This window comes from Chroicocephalus ridibundus, chromosome 8 (genome assembly GCF_963924245.1).
Source record: "Chroicocephalus ridibundus chromosome 8, bChrRid1.1, whole genome shotgun sequence".
Lineage (NCBI taxonomy): Eukaryota > Metazoa > Chordata > Aves > Charadriiformes > Laridae > Chroicocephalus > Chroicocephalus ridibundus.
In genome coordinates this window covers 39,937,144-39,958,436 of record NC_086291.1, presented here as the reverse complement: position 1 = coordinate 39,958,436, position 21,293 = coordinate 39,937,144, and the positions used below count along the sequence as shown (strand labels likewise).

Here is a 21,293-nt window from a genome sequence, read left to right as displayed (position 1 = left end):
TCACCAATCTTTTTTCACAAGAGAGTGCCTACCGTAACCACGGTGGCAGGAGGGGAGAGGCAAGATGAGCAAATGGCTGTTTAGCTTGACAAAAGCAGATATTAAATGATTACTCAGTAAGCGGCTTTAAAAACGCTGGTGCAGAACCCACTGTAATCACCTACCACCACCGAACTAAGAACTCTGAAGAGCAGTAACCACATGATAAAACCAAGCACGTTTATTCCTTAAATGACTGACATCTTTTTTATGATCAAAAAGGTGATGAAAAAAGCATCTTGTAAGCATTAGGTCTGCATACGAATACCGGTATTAACAACAAAAAGCTGAAGGGTATACCTGAGTGAGCACTCGGAAAGCAAAATGCCCTTTTATTAAGTCATACGCACTTTAATAAAATGTTTTGGTTTTATTTTTCCCTTTTCTATTCAGCTGTTCAAAAAGGGATAAATTTTATGTCCTTTATCAAGGTAAATGGGTGTATTCACTTCAGTGTACAAGGACAACGCTCATGGAAATGCCTATTTTCCTTTAAGTATTCAATAAAATGTCACATACCTGTGGCTGTGCTTTCACATTCTTGCACACACTGTAGAAAGAAAAACAACTTTGAAATGAAACGGTTCTGTCTCGCTAAAATCATACCAGAGGATATTCAGCACGCATCTAGGGAAGACTAGCCAAGAATATTAACTGGTTGAAAAAATAAAACCCCCCACTGTATCCTCAGTTCAAATAAAACAATGCAAATAAAAGGCGTCTCCCGATTGTGAGAAGACAAGCCCAAATCACCTACTGAAGCGCTTACTGTAGAGCAGCACTCCTGGTAATAGTTTATATAGGTATTCAAGTATCTTCACCAAAAAGTGACCTTTAAGCAGCACAGGTAACAGATTTTACTCCTGATTAACTAAACCTCCCTCCCACTTTCTGACGATCCATCCCAAGTGCTAAGGAAGGACAGGCAGTCCGCTGGGCACGGCTCAAGCTCTTCAGCGCAGGAACCACGCCTTCCCTCAAGACTTACACTGCTGGAACACAACGAACAGCCTCGGCTGCACCTTCAGCACTGTTCTTACGCACACGAGAAGCTCAAATTGTAAAGGAAGAGGCGTGTCCCAACACTTGTTTCAAGACAAAGTAGTTCAAAACTGCAATTATAGCCAATAGAAAGTGTTTATTCACTGTTTATCAAATCTATGCAGCTCCAGGAATGTGTTAGCTTTTTTGACACCGTCCTCCCCCACAAAAAGTCATTCATTCTGTCCAAGCAAAGGAAGAACAGTCTGGTCCCAACTCTCGTCCCAGCGCAGTTGCTTGGATGCACGGAGGTTTTTTCTGAAGCTGTGAAGTTTGCCTTCCAGTGTAGGAAATCCCAGGAAAAGCATCTGTAAGTTAAAAAAAGGAAAAAAAAAAAACAAACCAGAAAAATACCATCATATTACGTTTTAGGCTCATTCTAGCCTCCCCAACACTAACCCCCAAGTACAATGTTGCAGTAAGAGAGCGCTCTTTGGCCTGGCCCTATAAATAGTGAACGATGACAATATTTAAAGTGCTCTTGCCAGCTTCAGATTCGTATTCAAATAGAATTGAGGCCAATAACGTTCACCAGGCAAAGCAGTATCTTCTGAGAGTGCAAAATGCGGAGATGATAGGCACCTGTGGCAGCACCTTTGTGGTTATAGCTACTGGGGAAAAAAAAAAATAAAAAAAAATCAGTCAAGCTTTTACCTTTAGTTGTTCTGCAAGTTCATTCGAGTCCCTGAATATCAGGCCATTCTCATCGTGTTTCACAAGTTCATGTAAACTGTGAACAAAAGGCACAGAAGACAACGTGAGACAAAAAGCAGCGAGTGGCACATACACATTTAAAAAGTTGCACAGTGACATGTGAAGAGACCGTGCTGGGATATCTGTAACATTATGATCCTGGATGTCTAGATATCAGCTTCCTATCGGACAAAATGCAATGAAGGGGGCAGCTTTAAACGTTTTAAAGATTGTTTCTCCCTTCTATGTCAGACTATCAAAATCTACCATTAGAGTACAAAAGGGCCCTCATTCTGTCTTCGTGCCTGTATTAGGTTTATGTGGCCAGGTTTTGGTAGCAGGGGAGGGCTGCAGGGGTGGCTTCCGTGAGAAGCTGCTAGAACCTTCCTCCATGTCTGACAGAGCCAATGCCAGCTGGCTCCCAGACGGACTCACTGCTGGCCAAGGCTGAGCCCATCAGTGACAGTGGCAGCGCCTCTGGGATAATGTATTTAAGAAGGGGAAAAAAACAAACTGTGCAACAGCAATTGCAGCCGGAGAGAGAAGTAAGAATACATGACAGCAGCAACCCTGCAGACACCAAGGTCAGTGAAGCAGGAGGGGATGGAGGTGCTCCACGCACCGGAGCAGGGATTCTCCTGCAGCCTGTGGGAAGACTATGGTGAGGCAGGCTCTCCCCCTGCAGCCCATGGAGGTCCATGGCAGAGCAGAGATCCACCTGCAGCCCGTGGACGACCCCACACCAGAGCAGAGGGCTGCCCGAAGAAGGCTGTGGCCCCATGGAGAGAAGAGCCCACACCTGGAGCAGCTTTGCTGGCAAGACTTGTGAGTCTGTGGGGGACCCACGCTGGAACAGTCCGTTCCCGAAGGACTGGACCCCGTGACAAGGGCCCATGATCAAGCAGTTTGTGAAGAACTGCAGCCCATGCAAAGGACTCATGTTGGAGAAGTTTGTGGAGAACTGTCTTCCGTGGGAGGCACCCCACACTGGAGCAGGGCAAGAGTGTGAGGAGTCCTCCCCCTGAGGGGGAAGGAGCAGCTGAGACAATGTGCGATGAACTGACCACAACCCCCATTCCCCGGCCCCCTGTGCCACTGTCGGGGAGGAGGTGGAGAAATCAGGAGCGAAGCTGAGCCCAAGGGGAAGGGAGGGGTGGAGGGAAGATGTTTTAAGATTTGCTTTTATTTCTCATTATTCTACTCTGATTTGATTGGTAATAAATTAAATTAATTTCCCCGAGTCAGGTCTGTTTTGCCCATGACGGTAATTGGTGAATGATCTCTCCCTGTCTTTATCTCAACCCATGAGCCTTTCGTTATACTTTTCTCTCCCCTGTCCTGCTGAGATGGGGGAGCGATAGAGCAGCTTTGATGGGCACCTGGTGTCCAGCCAGCATCAACCTCCACAGTGCCACTCATCTGGACATTAAAAATCAGGGCAATGATCTACGTTAGAATTAACCTGCAAGGAAGATCTGTCCACGATCTAGTTCATGAGATCTTCACAAATAATGTTACTTATAAAAGCTACCGTTTCCCCAAAGGACTGTAAAATGTAAGGCTGACTATACATACACTCACCCCTTGCCAGAACACAGGCATCTCCATGCAGAAGGAAGCTTTCTTTACATTGAATATATGGAAATAAAGGATTACAGGGTGGGTTTTTAAGGCAATTGGTTGCATTAAACGCTCCCAACTTCGTAGAAACTAGTGTTAATTTTTTAACTGACCTCAAGTAAAACAACCTTGATTTCTAAGTTATCTGACTGAATTAAAAAAAAAAGTTATTATGGCATAATACTGGAATCTCATTTGATACATGGAGAAGCTGTTAAACTCTTGCTTTGTAAGAATACTGTTTTATATGACCCCCTTAAACTGTATCAGAAAAAGCAAGCTCTTACCAATCAAAATATATTGCACACACAGGTAAACAACAGCCAAACATATCTACCACCTTCATGGGTAAATCCAAACCACTGGATGATTTATGGAGACACACCCCCAGGTCTGCTGAGCCTGAAAAGCAAACAAAAGAGACAAGAAGCTGAATTCTCTGACAGCAGCTCTTCTAGTCTTACTGTAAACCTTTCTATTTATGTACTACTTTGGGTAGCCCAAGCTAAAAACAAGCTATTTTCAACACCATCCAGACTGACTCAATTTCAAGCACTCAGGGGGGAAAAAAAACAGCAGCGCAATGTATTTTGTGACTAAAATTAGTCAAGCTTTAGAAACATACCAGATGAGCGCATAGGAAATTGAAGGCAATTTTAAAATTTCACATATCTTAAAAACAGCCTTTCTGCCTCTTCCTCTGCTAAGAATGGGTAAGTGCACAGGAAAAAAACTCCACCACAATTCAGACAGGATATGCTGTGTGGCTCACTAGCGACCTCTTCCAGTTAAGTGATTTCACAACAGAGAAATTACAGTGTGATTTTATAGACATTATATTCATTACTTTAAAAGTACCAAATAAACACAGTGTTTTGCAGCCATATAAATTGGCGGACTCTAACCCTGCAGAATGCAGATCCAGTTGAATATGTATTTTACTACTTTATTAAGCTTACTCACACGTTATGCTAATACAATGAACATGCTGAGGGAATACTATTCCAAGGACATATTAATTTAGAATTTCAGCCACTCTTGGTTGCTCAGACAAAAAACTTGATGATTTCATTTGCTGAAGTGACCCTGAAGGTAAACTGGAACATGCACAGGCACGCTTTTTTTCAGCACAGTCAGAAGAAACGAAGAGTACAAAAAACAGGCTAAAACAGCAACACAGATAACTATGCTGACTCCTTGGGATAACAGTGAAAAATTCTAGTTAGGGAAATTTAGCAATTTTGCTGGCATGAGTGGAAACCATGAACAATATACATGTATACCGTCACTAACCAGCAACTTAATTCGCTTACTATATTCTACTAGCTCCTGTGCAAAATCCGTAACAGCTCTCTCCAGCTTTAATAAGTTGTTTTTCACACATTCTCAAGCCTATTTCATAATCCATTATTTACCAAGCAAAAGAGGGTAATCCTCAGCTTCAAGCCATGGCGTACAGATCTGGATATGCTTAAAGTGCAGTTTATTTATCAGTCCATTGTAGTAGTCTTTCAGAGGTCCTTTACCTGTTTAAAACAGGAAGAGGTATAGTCTTTTTTATCAAGATGACTGCAAATAGTCTGTGCATCCTACTGTACGGCTGACAAACTCCTGCTGCATCAGGTACATCAAAAAAGATACCACGCACAATCTACATAAAGACACATAAAAGACTGAAGTCCCCTTGAAAGCAATGTGAACCTAGTCATCTTGTTTACCCAGTATTCAAAAGAGCCTGCCATCAACATCCCACAGTCTTCACCTGCCTTTTGTCTACAGCCAAGATAACCCAAGAAATAACGACAAATTTCATCAGCACAGTCGGCCCTTCAAAAGAAAAAAAAAAAAAAAAAAAATCACACTAAGTTGTAGTTTGCTCTTAATGAGCAAGTTAACCAAACAGCACTAATTCTGCCTACACAACTTTTTGGCAAAATCTTGTTTGAATGGGTAGGTCCTCTTTTCCAGCACTACATAAAAACCTTTCTGCTTAACACTCCAAAGATCAGATTTTAAGGTTTTTTTGCTGCAGCATCTCAACGTTGAGCTTACATTTTTTAGAACATGGGAGTAACGCACAGCTGTACTACACAGGCAGGCCGAGAGCTTCTCCTCTTTATGTGCCATAATTATATGGCTGTGAGAGTCCAACTCTAAATCACTGCTCTTATAACCAGACATAAAGACAACAGTCCCTCCTCTCTCATCACCACCAACAGAAGAGTCAGCATAAAACAAAAGTGAAAATGAAGTCTTCTGTATCAGCACTGAAAGAATTCTAACGCAAAAAAACTATTACCTGTTATCACACATACTAAAGATGGAAGCTTTGCTCCTTCATTGATATAGCGCTCATAATCTGGAGAAGACAAAAAACCATTTAGAGTTGACAAATATACAGATGCTTGGTTTAAGAACAGTCGCAGTGTATTAATCATTTAGCTTCCTACTTCACATAATTTCTTTACAAGCATACACCTAGTAAAATAGTAGTAAATTTAGCAAAGTTAAAATTGACAGACTTCTATAGAAATAAATTCTCGTCTGTTTAAAATGCTCTATTCATGAAGCATTTGTTCTACTACACTGTATCAGCTGTTTCAATATATCAATTTAGCAGCTGCAAAGTCTACAACATAAGACAACGCGTATTCCCTCCTTTCCTGTTATCAGATGCCTACAGAGTATATGTAATAGCTCAGAAAATAGAAATGAGATTTACAAGCTAGTTAGAACTAGAGTTCTCCCTGACAACTACTCTAATTGAATCAAGATGTTGCACTTCTGCATTTCATCTACTACTCTTAAACCACTGCTAATTAATCAGACACCTGCACTGTCACTTCAGTATGGAAGCACTGCTCTTTAGCAAAACCCTTCATAACCGTTCAGAATACAACCATTCCCCTTTGAATAGGGGAGACAAATTCCTTCATACCTACCTTCTAAAGCTTTTAGAAGGACTGAAAAGTCTTCATCCTCTGAAAGAGAAAGCTTCATTAGGGACATTCATATTTCTACCATTTATAATGAATTATAGTCTTCCAATAACAACAATCAAGATTTTCTTCACCTTCACCTACATGATTTAAGTCTGGACCATGCTTTCCCATTAAAAATCCCCTGTAACTATTTTCATAAATAAAAGTCTCTAACCCCACACAGCACTTATTTGCCCCCCTTACTGGCGACATGGCAGACAAACAAGCCAGAAGTACTGCACATCCTCAAAGCTACCAAGTTAAAAATGTCTAGTTTCTAAAGCTACAGAATTAAGTGGAAATTGCCCTGTTTTATACTGCCCTGTCTATTTTACACCACCACGCGAGATAGTATGCCTAGAATTAAAGTTAAAAAAAGAAGCAGGAAATCTCTTTTATCATTCTTGAAGCTGAGCCTCTAGACTGGATCTCTATAATTAAAATACAACTTTAAAAGTTGTTCCTTTTTAACCACCCTATCATATATAACTCGTCTTTAAATTCTTCCAGCCAAATGAAGGAAAAAAGTAACTCTGCCACTGATGATGTAAGCATGCCTCCATAGCATGTCAGGAGTGAGGAAGTATAAACAGCCCCCGTTTTATCTTTTGTTAAGCAGAGGTTAATTATTAAAAATAAAACAATTTGTTTCCAAACCTGTCCAGCTTGTGCTGCTGATCAGAAGAGCCGGCCGTCCTCTGGTTTTTATCACGTGTCCATTTTTTTCATCCATTTCAGTAAAGGCAGACCTCTGAGCATTCGAACTGACAGCCTCTGTACTACGGAAACAGAATTTTCTGAGTACGAACTACACAAACACAGACAACAAACACAGAAGGAAATACTATGCTTAACTGGCATGAATTTCCAAACACTTTGTTTCAGATTTGCTGCTCAACTTCTCTAGAAACACAGACATTACAGTACTGAGCGGCAGAGATACCCGATCACAAGAGAGACCATTTTTCATCTTTCTTATTGCTACCAAGAGCCTAGTGACACTACTGCTACCGGCACAATTCCACCTTCTAACAAAGTGTTTTCCTGAATAAGTTGAGAAAATAGCCTCTCTTTCCAGCTCTGTCTGAAACATAGAGTAGGGCATGGAGGCCAACAGTACATTCATTCAATTAACCTCAAAACCTATAATTCTATGGTGGACATTTCGGAAAAGAAACTGCTGCACAGTATGGCCTTCATTTCTTTTTCAAGCATTACTTTGACAAAGTAACACCCTGCCAAAGCTATCTACTGCAGGAGACATCCTGCACATAGACAGAGAGGAATGCTTAACACAGACCAAAATCTTGATAGCTTTCCGCAGTAAGTGAAACGAAGGGATGCTATTAACGAAGCATCCAACCACTGTCATCTAGTTCCAACGGGAACTAGACAACTGCTGAGTTGCACCCTGGAGATATTCTATTACAGATTGCCTCAGTACTTACGCCAACTCCTTTAAAGATAAAACACTTCTGTTAGTTCACACACCAATCACTGCGTTAGCCCAGTTCAATGATTTCACTCATTCTGGCCTCTCCTAGCGACCGTGAAAGCTTCCACAGCATCAGCTGCTGGCTGAGAGCACACAGGGACCACCCTGCCTGCTGATGTTCAGTAACTTGTGACCCCATGCAAAAGTATTTCTGGTAACTAAGTGCAATAACTTTATGTCGTTCAAATAAGCACCATAACTGCATGCTTTACTTACACATACCGTGGTTTAAAAGGCTCATAGTCTTTGGCAAGTTTCATGTACAAACGATGCTGAAGTTCTAATGGTGTTTCCTTAAAATAAGAAGCTGGCTTGTCATACAGCGTTACTGCCCTGTAATGAAATAAATTCACAAGTTAAATAAAAAATAGAGGTAACAAAATGTGTATGGTACTGTTACAGGCTACGACAATGTAATGCAGAAAGTAATTAAGTAAATCAATACGGCAAAATAATTAATTTTTTGACTCTTACAACTTTCTGTATTCCTGAAGTTTGCTGGAATACCCAAGGTGGACATATCAATCCTCTAACAAAGAACCCCTTTCTTGTGTGAATATTCAAGGGGTGTAATGCAACTGTAAACACCGCAGACATCATTGTCCTGATTTCTGAACTTACTTCATAACTGTTCCTGAGCAACTTTGATTTTAAAGCCCTCCAACTGCAAAAGAACAATCTGCAGAGCAGATTAATTGTTAAAAACCACTGCGATGTCTGCCCCATTCCGATTCTATAGGCAGCTTGGCCGCAAACTTCCAGAACACCTGGACTGTCACCTTCTAGTCAGCGGGGTGTTAATTATGAAGGGTAATGAAAATTATTGAATGCCCACACTCCACTAGCTCATTTAAAAAACTGAGCTAACGTGTTTCAGTGGTGATGGATGGGCTCAGGAAAGTTGCTTTTGTAAGACTCCTCTGAATCCAGAATCATCATTTTTCATTTTATTTCACACACACACATACTAATTTGTCAGAGGTATGTGACTTACTTTATGTTGCAATTCACCCACAGATCTTCTTTCATTGCATTAGTAACACACAAGTTATAGTCAGACAAACGCCCAAAAAGCTTTTCATACCTGACAAAAATTAAATCTTAGTTAGAAACCACAGGCAGGCAATTGCATTAGCCAAACAACAACTGCCCACCAGCGCCCATGCTAATTAAAAACCAAACAAAATCGAATGAAACCCAACCACCCCCTGTAGCTGAAATTTAATTATCAGTTATTGATTGACTCCTTATACTGAAGCAATATCACTGTATGAGAAGGGATACAGCACAACTCCCTTATCCTCTAAGACCTAAGAACAGCACACTCAAAAGCCTTTAAAACCTCTACCTATAGGTAACCAATTAGATACAGCAAGAAACAGACCTCTAAAGATGAGCTGGAGTGCAAAGCGCCATTAGCGAATAAAAAACCCCAGTACATAAAAAGTCATTCTAATAAAGACTAGAATTTGCATATGCACATAAAAGCAACCTGCCTACTTCATCAATCGCCTTCCTACGTGTATAACTAAGGCGTTTTACAGAATGCGCTTTCTGAAATAGAAAGCAGTTTAACACAGCAAAATCCAGAATTCCTTCACGGAAAAAGCCCTTCGCTGATCATATTCTCCACACTAGTTTCCATTCTTCAGAATTCTGTAAAGCGACATGATTTATAAAAACAAGAAGAAATTACTACACAAACCATTTTGCAATTTGTACTAGCGGGTGATTTTTTCCATGATTCAGGCTCATTATAGTATATCCATAGTTGTGCCAATCAATTATCAGTTTGCTTCTCCAGAAAAGACATGCTACCCAGGCAACAGCTATAGCAGGTAAGCCTGGAGGATTCTGTTCAATAAATACAAAAAATAAAAATAGCATAAGACTGTGATCAAGTGACAAACACTACCAGCTATCAAAAAAGAAAATCAAATGATTAAAATTACATCGCTTTAAAGGCCCTTAATGAACAAAGACAATTCTGTTTCCACCAGCTATAGAACTGACAGTTTGTCCTATGATTGGTAGGCACTTCAAATTTTACTGTTGGATCAGGATCGATATTCCCCTACAATAAACACACTAGCATTTCTGTTAGGATTTATCCTTTACTACTATCCAGGCCAATGAAGTTCAAAAGCTCAATAATTAAGAGGAAGAACAAACATAAGTTGATAACAGAAAAAAAACAAACAAGTTCAGAGCCAAATAAATAGTTTGATATAGGTTTACACCATTGATTAGGCCATTTATAGTTCTCAAATAATTACAACAATGTCTGAGACTGCTACAAATGCCCTGTCATGTAGTACTATTTATTTTTATTAATATTAGTTCCAACACAAAACATACCTGAAGAAGAATATAGGATGGCTTATCTATCTTTAGCATCGTGTACAGTAATTGTATTGCCTGCACAATGACTTTTACGACATACTGGAAAAGCTTCGGACCAACTGCAAAACAACAGAAAGACCTGGTATGAATGTTACAGCTCCCCAGAAGCGTGGGCCTCATCCAGGACCAGCCAGCTCTGCAGAGAAAGGTTTGAAATAACAGTACATCGCAAAAAGGGAAACCCAGTTTTAGCAAACATGTCACAATTCCTACAAAAACGCACTCTGTGTTTTGCAATAGAAAGAAAGGGGGGGAAGATATGGATATACATACACGGAAGGTAAAAAAAAAAAAAATTAAATTTTTCAAAACTCTCTGTTTCAGCCTGCATCATAACTGCATTTATGTGCTCTGATACTACATCGGGAAGTGTTTAAAGCAGGCACCGAGGATGCTGAGCCAGCACACCCCTCCGGAGCACCGTCCCCCGCGGCAAGGAGGCCCGAACCCCCTTCGGGTTGTTTATTTTTTCCACATATATCCCGTTTCCCCTTTTTCCCTCGCCCTACCCCGCACACGGGCACCCACCTCGCAGCCCCCGCAGCTCCGCCACGGGCACCAGCCGTATCTCCCCGCTCCGCAGCACGTCGCCGTGCGGCCTGCTCTCTGCCAGAAGGGAGAGACTCGTCAGAGAAGCGACCCCCCCGGCCCCGACCCCCGCCGCCGCTCGAACCGGGCTCGCCGTCCCCTCTGAGGGTGGGGAAGGAGCCGCCCGCCCTCACTCACGGAGGTAGCCCAGCAGGTCGACGCCGCGTCCGTGCCGGGCCAGCGAGAGCGCGTGGTACTGCATTCGCGGGCTGCGGCCCAGGTCGCCCAACACCGCCACGCACACCCGTCCGCCGCCGTCACCCGCTGCCGTCGCCCGCCGCCGCCGCAGCACGGTCGCCAGCACCGCCGCGGCCAGGGCCAGTCCCAGGGCCAGGGCCAGCGCCGCGCCGGCCGCCGCCATCTTGTGGGGCCGGCGGCGGGAAGGAGGCGGGGCGCCCCCTGGCGGCGCCGCGCTCTGAGGGGACCCGCGAGGGGGGGGTGGGGAGTAGAGCAGCGATAGGCTCCAGGTTAAATATCGTTTTAAAAACTGGTCGCGATGGGGAATAGCGTGCACTAGCGGCGGCTCCAAAACTCTGTATTTTAAAATGAGTTTACGGTATTAGGCAAAATGAATTTCCTTTCTTCCCGCAGGGTACGTGAAAGGAGTGCGGGAAGAGCAGCCCTCAGAACATGAGTTACTTCCTCAGCGTGCGAGTTGAAAGGTTGGTGAAGGAGTTGTCGTCTCTGACTGAAAAAGCGACACATTCTCTAGTGTTGTCCCAAATCTGGGTTCTTGGCCCGGTATGCAAAAAGCCGATACACACACCGAGGTGAGATATGTGTTTATTTCGTGTCTGCACAGAGATGGGTGCTAAGTGGAAACTCCACAAAGCTAGCACACCTCAGCTTATATCTCACAAAACCCGACTAATTAGCATACTATACTTATCATTGGCGGCTCATGATTTCACAATAAACTCCTACTGGCTACTTGTGTTCTCACTTTGAACTAAAGATACATTACATTCCTAAATTACTACACATGCTCAGTGAGAAGGGATCTCATCTAGGAGGTGTATAGCTTAAGATCTGGAGGTGTGGTTTTCACATTATAATGAACAAAGTTCACCTAAAGGACACATACTTTTTATTTTCAACACTTTGTAACAACCAGCAAACTTGCAGTTTTAAGGCAATGTCCCAGTTTTCCTGAGTTAGGTTCCTCATGTCTTTTTGCTATCTACAGGCTGATATAGCACATTTTGTTTTCTTTGATGGCCCAAGGCCTTTTCTTCCTTAGCAACATCTTATCTGCTTTGCCTTTATCACTAGTGCAGAATGACCCCAAATATTTCAAAGGCAGAAAATAACTGGTACCTGTGGTGGTGAAAAATAGTTCTTGCTCAAGCTCAAGGTATTTGCACTGCAGTGTTCTGCCTTCATGTTCTTGACCTATGAAACAACAAAGATGCTAAAGTTAACAAAACAGTTTACTTAGAGTGAGGGCAAAACAGAATCGGGATCATCTAGGTTGGAAGGGACTTTAAGATCATTGAGTCCAACCATCCGACCATCAACCTAACACTGCCAAACCCAGCAGTAACCCATGTCCCTCAGCAGCATGTCTAGCCGTCTTTTAAATCCCTCCAGGGATGGCAACTCCACCACCTCCCTGGGCAACCTGTTCCAATGCTTGACAACCCTTTCGGCACAGAAATTTTTCCTAATATCCACCCTAGACCTCCCCTGGCACAACTTGAGGCCATTTCCTATCACTTTTTACTTGGGAGACAGGCCAACCCCCAGTGTTTTTCTGGCCTTAGTATTTCCTCTTAGTTAAATAAAATTGCATGTTCCAGAAATACACAAGTGGCCCTAAGGTTTTGAAAGACGTGAGGTAAAACACTGATTCCATTGAAGGCAGCCATTTTACTGAGAGAAGTTTCCTTTGCGTGTCTTCTAAGTTATAAGAAAGCTTATTAATTTCTGTCTAGGCCATCTCATCCCACTTTGGGCATGCTTTCCTTTTGCTGAGTGAAAAGGACACTCCACGTTGACCTAAAGCAGGACAGATTCTCCTCCTGGGAAGCCTCTCCATAAAACATCAACTGGCATCCACCCTGAGTGAGCTTAGGCAAGAAGGGCTCTTTGGAGCTAAGAACTTGCTGCTGATTTTTTGGGAGGCCTGGAGAAACACACAGAGGGCAGGTCAGCACAGCAGGGATATTTAGCTCTGAAAGCCACAGAGGCAAGATCAGCTTCAGGCTTGCTCACTCTCGCATCACGTGCCTCATGCTTGTTTTCCAAGTCACTGGAACTAAATCTGTGGTCCTTTCCATAGCTTCTATGTTTGGTCCCTCCAATTTGGTGGCTGCCAGGGAAGTTGCAGTGATGGACTTGGCCAATATCTGTTGAGAGACAAAAAATGATTTTTTCTGGCATAATGTTTTTTTTGCAAATGACATCCTATCATTCTGTGGCACTTTAAAGGGACTCTTCCGTCATTTGGGGCAGAAATAAAATGCCTTATTCTATTCTGAGATATGTCAGCAAGACAGCTTAGCCTCAAAAAAACCCCGGCTAAATGGATGTTTCTTCAAAACAGCTAAATGCATATACATGCAAGAGTATCTTTGGGTACATACAGACACCTAAGAAATCAGGCAGGACCTGAGAACTCCCTCTACTGCAGCATTAATTACCGTCTGCCTTTGATTTGCTTTCAGAATTTGAGGAAGAGGAGGCTGGGAAATAGGGCCACAGGAAGGGAAAGGAACCTCGCCTCTGGCTTATGATGGGCCTCTGAACACCATTCCTAAGATAGGTTTACACGGAGCAAAGAGCCTGTGGTTCCTTGATTCCACTTGCAAATACCCTGAATTGTGGTGATATACCTAAGATAGCTAGGAACCTATTTGTAATTTTATTGATCGTGTTTTCCCCAACTTTTCAAGTTAATTTTAGGGCCGCTCCTTTCCCTACACCAGTATTTTATCTGTGTACTTCATCCCAAAACTCTATAGAATGGACATTCCAGTTCCAAAGGATAACATGCACGTTATCCACATGACACATTTCCAGTAAGCAACGACATGATACTTGTACCTAATTAGTTCTTAGGCACCAGGCAACATAGATGTTTACTGGGAGAACTCTATGTGCTGATAGCTGACAAGCTGGTTGAAAATACTATTTCATATATTTTTAGTCTAGAAATAGATTGATGATGAGGCTCCCTGCTTTCTGGGTAGGTATACCATATACTGATGTACTTTTCCATGCCTCCCCCCCTCCCCCTGCTGGCTTGCTTAGAAGGACACATATTTGTAGGGAGCCAATGGGCCATGAAGATGCAACCTGCTAAAAAATAACGTTATTTGATTGACTTATCGCAGAATATTTGAATCGAACATAATATTTTCAATTGCAATTCACAACTCTCAGATCCTCTCATCCCTACTCCAGGTAGGAAGAAAAGAAAAAGTCTACACAAAATGCCGTGCAATACTCAGTTCTTTTCTGTATCTAGAGAAGATCACCTGTTCTGAGTATTGCAAGAGTATTCTCTGTGCTAGTATGATGAAAATAACCTTAGAGATTGAAAGCAATGGATTCAAGTTTTCTTTTCGAGACCTCTTCATGGGAAACAGTATGTTCTCTGTTCTCAGTTAACCAACAATGTGGTAAATGTTATTGTGAAATAATAAAAGCAAAACATTTTCTTTAGCAGCAGTGAATCATCTAACAAAAGATATATTTGCTATGCTAAAGTAATGAATTATACAACGTTTACAACATCAGCATCAGATAATTTATCTCAAATTTTGCAACCTGAATCTTTATCCCAACTTAAGCAAGATGTATAAAGTTTATGATTGTTACGTACATTAGCTGTACTGTAAGGACCATAATTTCCAAGCCTGGAATTTATTTGCCCAAATCTGTTGTTAAAGTAGATTGCTGGGATTAAAGTGGTATGATTTTGTTAAACTTTATAAGCATGGGTTCTTTTTGGTGGGGTTTTTTTTTGGTTTTTTTTTTTTGTTTTTTTTTATTGCTGGAGATCAAGCATATAAGGCAGTAATGACAAAAAAACCCCTGTGTTTTTCTGTCCCATTTTGTTCTCCCTGGTTATGTTGCATGGCATGTCTGGTTTCTCGGGTTTCTACAAACTCAGATGATGGCTGGAGAAGATTCTCACTGGGCAGAAGCCAAAGGGAGGATGCTTTGGAGCACCTAGTGAGTGAGCCTTACCCCACAGAAGCGAGGTGTTGTGATACCTTGTCTAAACATCTAAGACATAGACTGCAAATCAAAGGGCTGTTTTATTGCATTTCTGTCAAGCCTTATTGAAAACTGTAGTTCAAAGGGTTCCCCCATCTCTCCACTGGAAGAGGAACAGTCATTAATTTTTTTCATGTCAAAAACCTTTCACAAACGTTACACAACCATCAGCGCAAAGAATGTGCCTGGTCATACAGATTGGCAAAACCTTAGCCCTCTTGTAGCAAGTTTCCTCACTTGAAGTCTGCTCAATCAGCTGAGATAAAGCCATCTCCTCTGCTTCTGGGAGTGAAACCTCACCATTGTGCAGCAATCCATTTCCCCTTATTTCTTCTTTTTTCGCTTCATATAAGGATTTTAAACACACCTCTGCAGTGGCAGACCAAAAGCAGCTGCTGATGAGAGTTAGCAGAAGAGAAAAGTTGTTTGCAGGTAAAAATAATTGATGTGTTTGAAGGACAGTGTATCTTTTAGAAAGCTTTGTTCCAGTTACTGCTGAACAACTGTGCATAAATTATTCAACAGCTTGTTGAATCCCAATTTAAGCAAGATGTATAAAGTAAAGCTTATAATTGTTACGTACATTAACTGTTTAAAGTAGTCAGAGAGCTCATCCATAAAATGAGTCAAGTATCTCCCTATCTGAACTCTACAGCAGGATGCCCAGCACTAGGAAATTCAGAAATATTTAAATTCTTATGTTTTCACCTCATGTGGAAACTCCAGTGTTAATCTAGCTGGCTGTCCATGTTTTGGAACTACATGCTTTGGAACTACACAAGTCTCACACACACAGGTATCAACTGAAGCTATTCATACGGTGATACAAATTCATATCATGAAATAAAATGCTTTCCATTATTTAAAGGATAGGGTTTTTCTTCAGTGGCTATCAAAGTAAAGTCTCACAATATCCCTGCTAGGTGAAAAAACAGGATTACACTTATCTCAACAGCTGGGTAGAGTAGAGCACGGAGAGTATTTTATCCAAGGTGAAACGCTGAGCTCAGGGTCACACGCAAATCATGGACCAGAGATGGCTATAATGTCCAACTGCAGTTCTAATTTGCAGTTCAGTTTTACTATTTTATCTCCCTGACTAAACTCTGCTGTAGCCATAAAGCATATGGTTTTAAAATCAGTACAGCTCATCACCTACGCAAGCCATGTCTCCTCGTTCAATGACAAGGACAGTTGACCCTTGCAGACTGTCAGCAGGGAATGCCACTTCCAGAGAGAGCTCCTTGAGCAATACTAATGCTCATTCCATAGTGAATTCACAATCTTGTCTTGCAAAACAAAGAGGACCTCCACCTTGGGAGCTAGTTTTTAATTACAGCTATACTGGACAGCCGTCCACAACGCGGTTTTTCGTGGTAAGTTTTAGAGTATCCCAGAGTGTCAGGGATGATTTCAGTGCAGCCCCATTACCATTGAATGCACACATTTTTTTCTACCTCAAATTCTACTGAATTCTAAAGAGATCTTCAACTTTACTGATCTGAATTAATATCCTGGATATTTCTGTGATATCTCTTCATTTGCTGTCTCAAGTCCTAAATATCTTCAACATCTGCATTCCACTGGGTTCTAATACATATATTATTACATGATAAACAGTTTTTAGCTGTTTTCAGCTTGCTGATCCCTGTTTTCTGGTGGAAATGCAGATGCCAAGAACAAATAGAAGCCTCCTGACAGAAACATTTGCCACATAATCTTGCCCCGTGGAAGTAACTGAACCCCATGGTGAAAAACCATTAAGTTAGAGCCTTGTTCCAGAGTTTAAAACTTGGTTAGATGTACTGACTAGGAATCAAATGAGATGTGTCACATAGTGCTGAGAAGAAGTGGTATTTCTTCACTACAAATAGGAATAAAGACACAGATAAAGGATGCTCTTCTGCAGACCCTAATGGCCACCCAGTCTGAATGGTACACTGGTATTCTGGTTATGTTTCTTTTACCCCTATGACAAAACCAGATGTTAGATGTTATATTTCCATGGTAATTCTCCATATTGCCTATCAGTAAGTATGTGGTAACAATAAAACCATTGTTCCCTCTTAAAGCATATAACTAATTTCAAGTGTGGGCAGACTGGTTCAACAAGATAATAAAGCCTGGAATATTTGCTCAAAGATCCTGTTCCAAATGCATCTTGTTCTAACTGGGAAAGAGTCAAAGTCTCTTCAAGCAAAGCCCCCTGTTCCCAGGTCCGTAGCCTACTGTCACACAGACACCCCTGGCACGGGCAGTCACACATCCATACTGACCTGTAGGGCATCTCTTCTTTCGGGAACCTCTCATTTCAATCTCACCGAGCTCACCCGACAGCTACTTGCTATGTATCCCTTTAATGCAAAATGCAAATTGCTTTTCATATTTACTTCCTTGAATGGAGTGTAAATGTCACGTTCTGTGATGGAATGAGTGACTGACTGATTCCTGCGGGCTATGAGGCATAACAGTACCAATTCCATATATCCGTATTTTCCGGCAGGTTATCAAACTACTTAAAATTACTTACAAGTGTATTAGCTTTATAGATACAGGGACCTGAGTTTATAAAGGTAGAGTTGCAATAAATTTTCTTTTGACCTCCTTTTTCAGAGCACGTAGTTGGAGAAAGGTAAACATGGTACAGTCATCACTTATATCTGAAGTTCTGAAAATAGGAACAGAGACGAATGCATTTATGAGAAATGCATTTTGTGAGAATGCTTATTTCTGCTTCTAAAATTTTTCATATTTCTTGAATAACAATTATGTTTTTTCAAAAGGCTTTTTCTTGCTTTTCTTCCTGTGACATTTCAGAAAGTTTGGAAATGCTGTTTGCACTTTATTCTAGAAATGGTCCTACTTAAGCTCAGTGAGTCAAAAATCTAACCTCGGCACCAATTTCCTTAGACTGTTTGGCTTAAATGGTCAATTTGCACACATCCCAGCAGTATTCGCTCTCAGGAGCAGTGCTGAGTTAGCAGATTTTTGTTCCAAGCCCTTTTCGTTTTTAATTCCTTTGTTATGCCTGTTAATATCTGAGGGCGTTTGCCAAAACAGAATCACCAGTTGGCCACTATGTTATTCATTGGATTACACTGCAGAGCGCTTAAAAACCCATGAAGTACTACACGGCTTTTGAGTCAGTCTGTTCTTGTGAACATCACCAAAGTTGTTCTCCCTGACAGATACACACTACATACCCATGTAAGCACTTAAGATCCATCTCGAGGCGTCCTCCCCTTGACAGATTGCTGCATGTGCAATAAATAGAGACACAGAAACCTAAATCCTTCCGACGAGTGGAACTTCACTAATCCCAGAAGTCACCAACCCAAATGTTTCAAATTAACCTTACAAAAACCTGCAGCTACTGCAGCTACTCTTATTGCCACGTAACATATGTAGTACAAACCTTTTAAAAACTGCATTATCTTTTTTTTTTTTCATTTGCACTGAAAAAATGAACATGGAATATCTCAGTAACAAGTATTTGCAGCAGTCACACCTGCGCTGTGGGGGACGGACTAATGGTAGTCACAAACCCAACACGACTTCAAAGGGTTCAGACCACTGAAGCTGTGCTGTAGCATCATATGAGAAATTATTGCCATTTTTAACAGCAAGGTAATTTGCTTCTTGTCTTTGTCCTCATGTTTGCCCAGTTTCTAAAGTTCAGCCCCTGCTACAGTGGCGATGAAAGGAGTCGCTCACAGAACAAGCTCAATTTGGAAGCAATTCTGGAGAGCCTGAAATGCTACTGCAGCTATCCCAGTGCTGAGCCCACAGCCTGGTTTGCTGCTGCTGAGAATCTCCTCTGCTTTGCTCACCGCACTGAAGATGAAAAGACTATGGTGTTTCAAGTAGGACTCCCTGGCCCCAAGCTAAATGTTCCTCTCAAGACCATTGTGCTTTAAAATACAAAATTAATTTTATTCTGTTTAGTACGTGCTGCGACATGTGAGCTGTACACCTGCCCAACCTCATCTAACGCGAACCATTCTCCCCCTTATGCCAAGACTACAGCTAGCACTAGATAGAACCATAGCACATAATTTTGTCACCAAGCTTTCCAACCTCAGCCTCCCCTCCTGAAGCGAGTACTATATGGAAAGACCCTTTTTAAAACGCTCCTTTCTCCACCCATAGCACCCTCTACCCCTCCAAACTCTTTCAGTTGCTGCCTTTTTACCTGCTTTATTCGTTTCCTTCCCACCCAAGATACCCCTAAGGAAAGTGCAAAGGTAAAAAGAAGAGAAAATTTTCACACACCTTCCCAAGGACAGTTTCTCCTGACTGATTTGTGTTGGCTTAGACATATTTTCAGATAGGAACAGCTATACGTTATAGAAATATATTTTTTACTTCCATCCAGTTTTACAGATATAGGCATAGAAGAGGAAGAAGGGAGATAAGTTAATCAGAAAGAGAAGAGCCAGTATGTAGCTTGTAAGATTGCCAGTAAGTTCCCATAGGCAAATTCAAATTAGTAACCATTATTTTTCCACAACAAAAAAAATTCCAATTACAGGTAAAGCATCAAATACTTGTTAATTGTGTTCACGCCAGAATTTTCAGAGCTGGGCCGAGCTTCACGTTCAAGACCAAGGTGGAGCTAGTATTAGACCTAGACATCAGCATGCACATTCCTTTCGTGGTACTCAAAAAAATATAGGACGACAGCAAAAAAATGGTAAGCTTGGCTGACCTCCACTGAGTGGAGAAAACAGAGATACTCTGGTTTAGAACCTGACCTAGACTAAAAGCTACGTTAGGTTTGGAGCTGTCTTCACACCCAGGACAGCTTAGCTGCTGAGATCCATTCAGTCCAGGGTGGTCATAAGGTGGTTTCCCAGCACCTGCGCGTACCTATACTTTAGAACCTGTACTCTGGGGAGGTGTGTTTGTGATGTGCTTGAAATTGAGACTGGTTATCTTTAACGACAGGTAGTTATCTCCATTAATGGGGAAATCGTGTGTCACTGCAAACAAACACTGAAATTCTGACAATACCCACCCTTCCCTCTTTAAAAAGCTCTAGAAAAACAAGTTACTTTTACTTCATGCAGTATTAATATTAGCGTGGTGAGAGGGGCTGCTTTAGCGAGGAAAGTAAATCGCAAAATAAATGCAATATATAGAGAGGAAAAACTATGCAGTTTTCAAGTACTGTTTTGTGAAGTTTTTTTTTTTCATTCTGGTTTGCATGAGGTTTCTGTTCCGTATGGATTTCCAAAGGCAGCTTTTGGCCTGTGGATTGTGATCCTGCCCTCTCTTGTAAGCTACGGAAAAGGCAGGGTGAGCTTGGGAATTGGGTAGAAGCTTTCTGATGAAACCCTTACTACAGGCAGTTCCCTGTGAAAAGTTTAAAGTATTTGAGCAAAAGACAAAGCAGGACCCTGAATGAACTAGGGTACTCACCACTTTACGTAGAGCTGAATTTAGACCACTAACACCACTCTTAGTCCACCCTGGAGTTTCAACTGGACAGCCTTGTTTCCAGCTCGAAACACAAGCAGGAGAGGTGCAGCTCTCCAGCGCTGAATGGAAGTGGAGGCAAAATAACCCCATTTGCTGAGATCTTTTAATGCACTGCTTTGTGCTAAGGGAGGTTTTAATTTTATTTCTGAAATAAGAGCACATTTTTCCACCTGCAAGGTTTCTGAGACAGCAGCACACGTACCTACCTATACCAGGTGTGCTTGCGCTGGGAGAGCTGAGGCATTAGCCCCGTCCTTTGGCAGTGCCCATGGAAACACCCTCCCACTCCCCTCATTCACAGGGGGACACCTGCCCTCGTATCACAGCATTTGCAGAATGCCTGAAAGCAAGGAGACAACTACCCGAGCTCACCATCAGCCTCCCGCAGGCCGTGCAGGCATAAACACACATCAGGGACGTGTAATGAGCCGTTCTACAGGGAGAACCGGGCTTTCCCAATGCTTCCTCCTTGAATTCCCCTCTCCACCACTCACCCAGTGGCTCAAGGAAATTGTGTGCAATGCAGATCAGCAGTAGGCTTGGTTTTTTTGGCAATAAAAATAGGAAACTTCTCTATCAAGCTACGTTTGCGCACAGGGAAAGTTTAATTGCATCCCCCATGTTAAGACAGGAGGATCTGCTGCCAGACGGCAGCAGCAGGCCTGCTCTCTGCATTCACAGGTGCCAAAGCCCGTACCAGAGCCGTGGCTGAAGGCGGAACAGAGACA

The 21,293-nt window shown here is 42.0% G+C and overlaps 2 protein-coding genes across 3 annotated transcripts; one reads left to right on the top strand and one right to left on the bottom strand.

The window, feature by feature from the left end:
• Positions 1 to 59: 59 nt before the first annotated feature.
• Positions 60 to 11,239, bottom strand: ALG1 (ALG1 chitobiosyldiphosphodolichol beta-mannosyltransferase). Of its 2 annotated transcripts, none has more exons than XM_063343362.1 (13): positions 10,999 to 11,239; positions 10,801 to 10,878; positions 10,228 to 10,331; positions 9,575 to 9,723; positions 8,864 to 8,953; positions 8,092 to 8,202; positions 7,032 to 7,153; positions 6,336 to 6,374; positions 5,693 to 5,752; positions 4,809 to 4,919; positions 3,681 to 3,795; positions 1,735 to 1,810; positions 60 to 1,388 (listed from the first exon to the last, which is right to left on the bottom strand). In XM_063343362.1, the coding sequence occupies exons 1-13, from the start codon at positions 11,219 to 11,221 to the stop codon at positions 1,254 to 1,256; spliced, it is 1,413 nt and encodes a 470-aa protein (XP_063199432.1). In that variant the 5' UTR covers positions 11,222 to 11,239; the 3' UTR covers positions 60 to 1,253. The 2 variants fall into 2 exon arrangements, with proteins under 2 accessions (XP_063199432.1, XP_063199433.1); XM_063343363.1 differs by having other exon boundaries at positions 10,801 to 10,871; positions 10,999 to 11,134.
• A 117-nt stretch (positions 11,240 to 11,356) lies between these two features.
• C8H16orf89 (chromosome 8 C16orf89 homolog) lies at positions 11,357 to 20,968 on the top strand. The gene is given in 10 exon segments (XM_063344095.1): positions 11,357 to 11,366; positions 11,452 to 11,512; positions 11,514 to 11,565; positions 12,126 to 12,159; positions 14,330 to 14,449; positions 14,932 to 15,040; positions 15,434 to 15,516; positions 17,698 to 17,716; positions 19,654 to 19,741; positions 20,867 to 20,968. Coding segments are annotated over 10 exon segments (678 nt in total).
• The last annotated feature ends 325 nt before the right edge of the window (positions 20,969 to 21,293 follow it).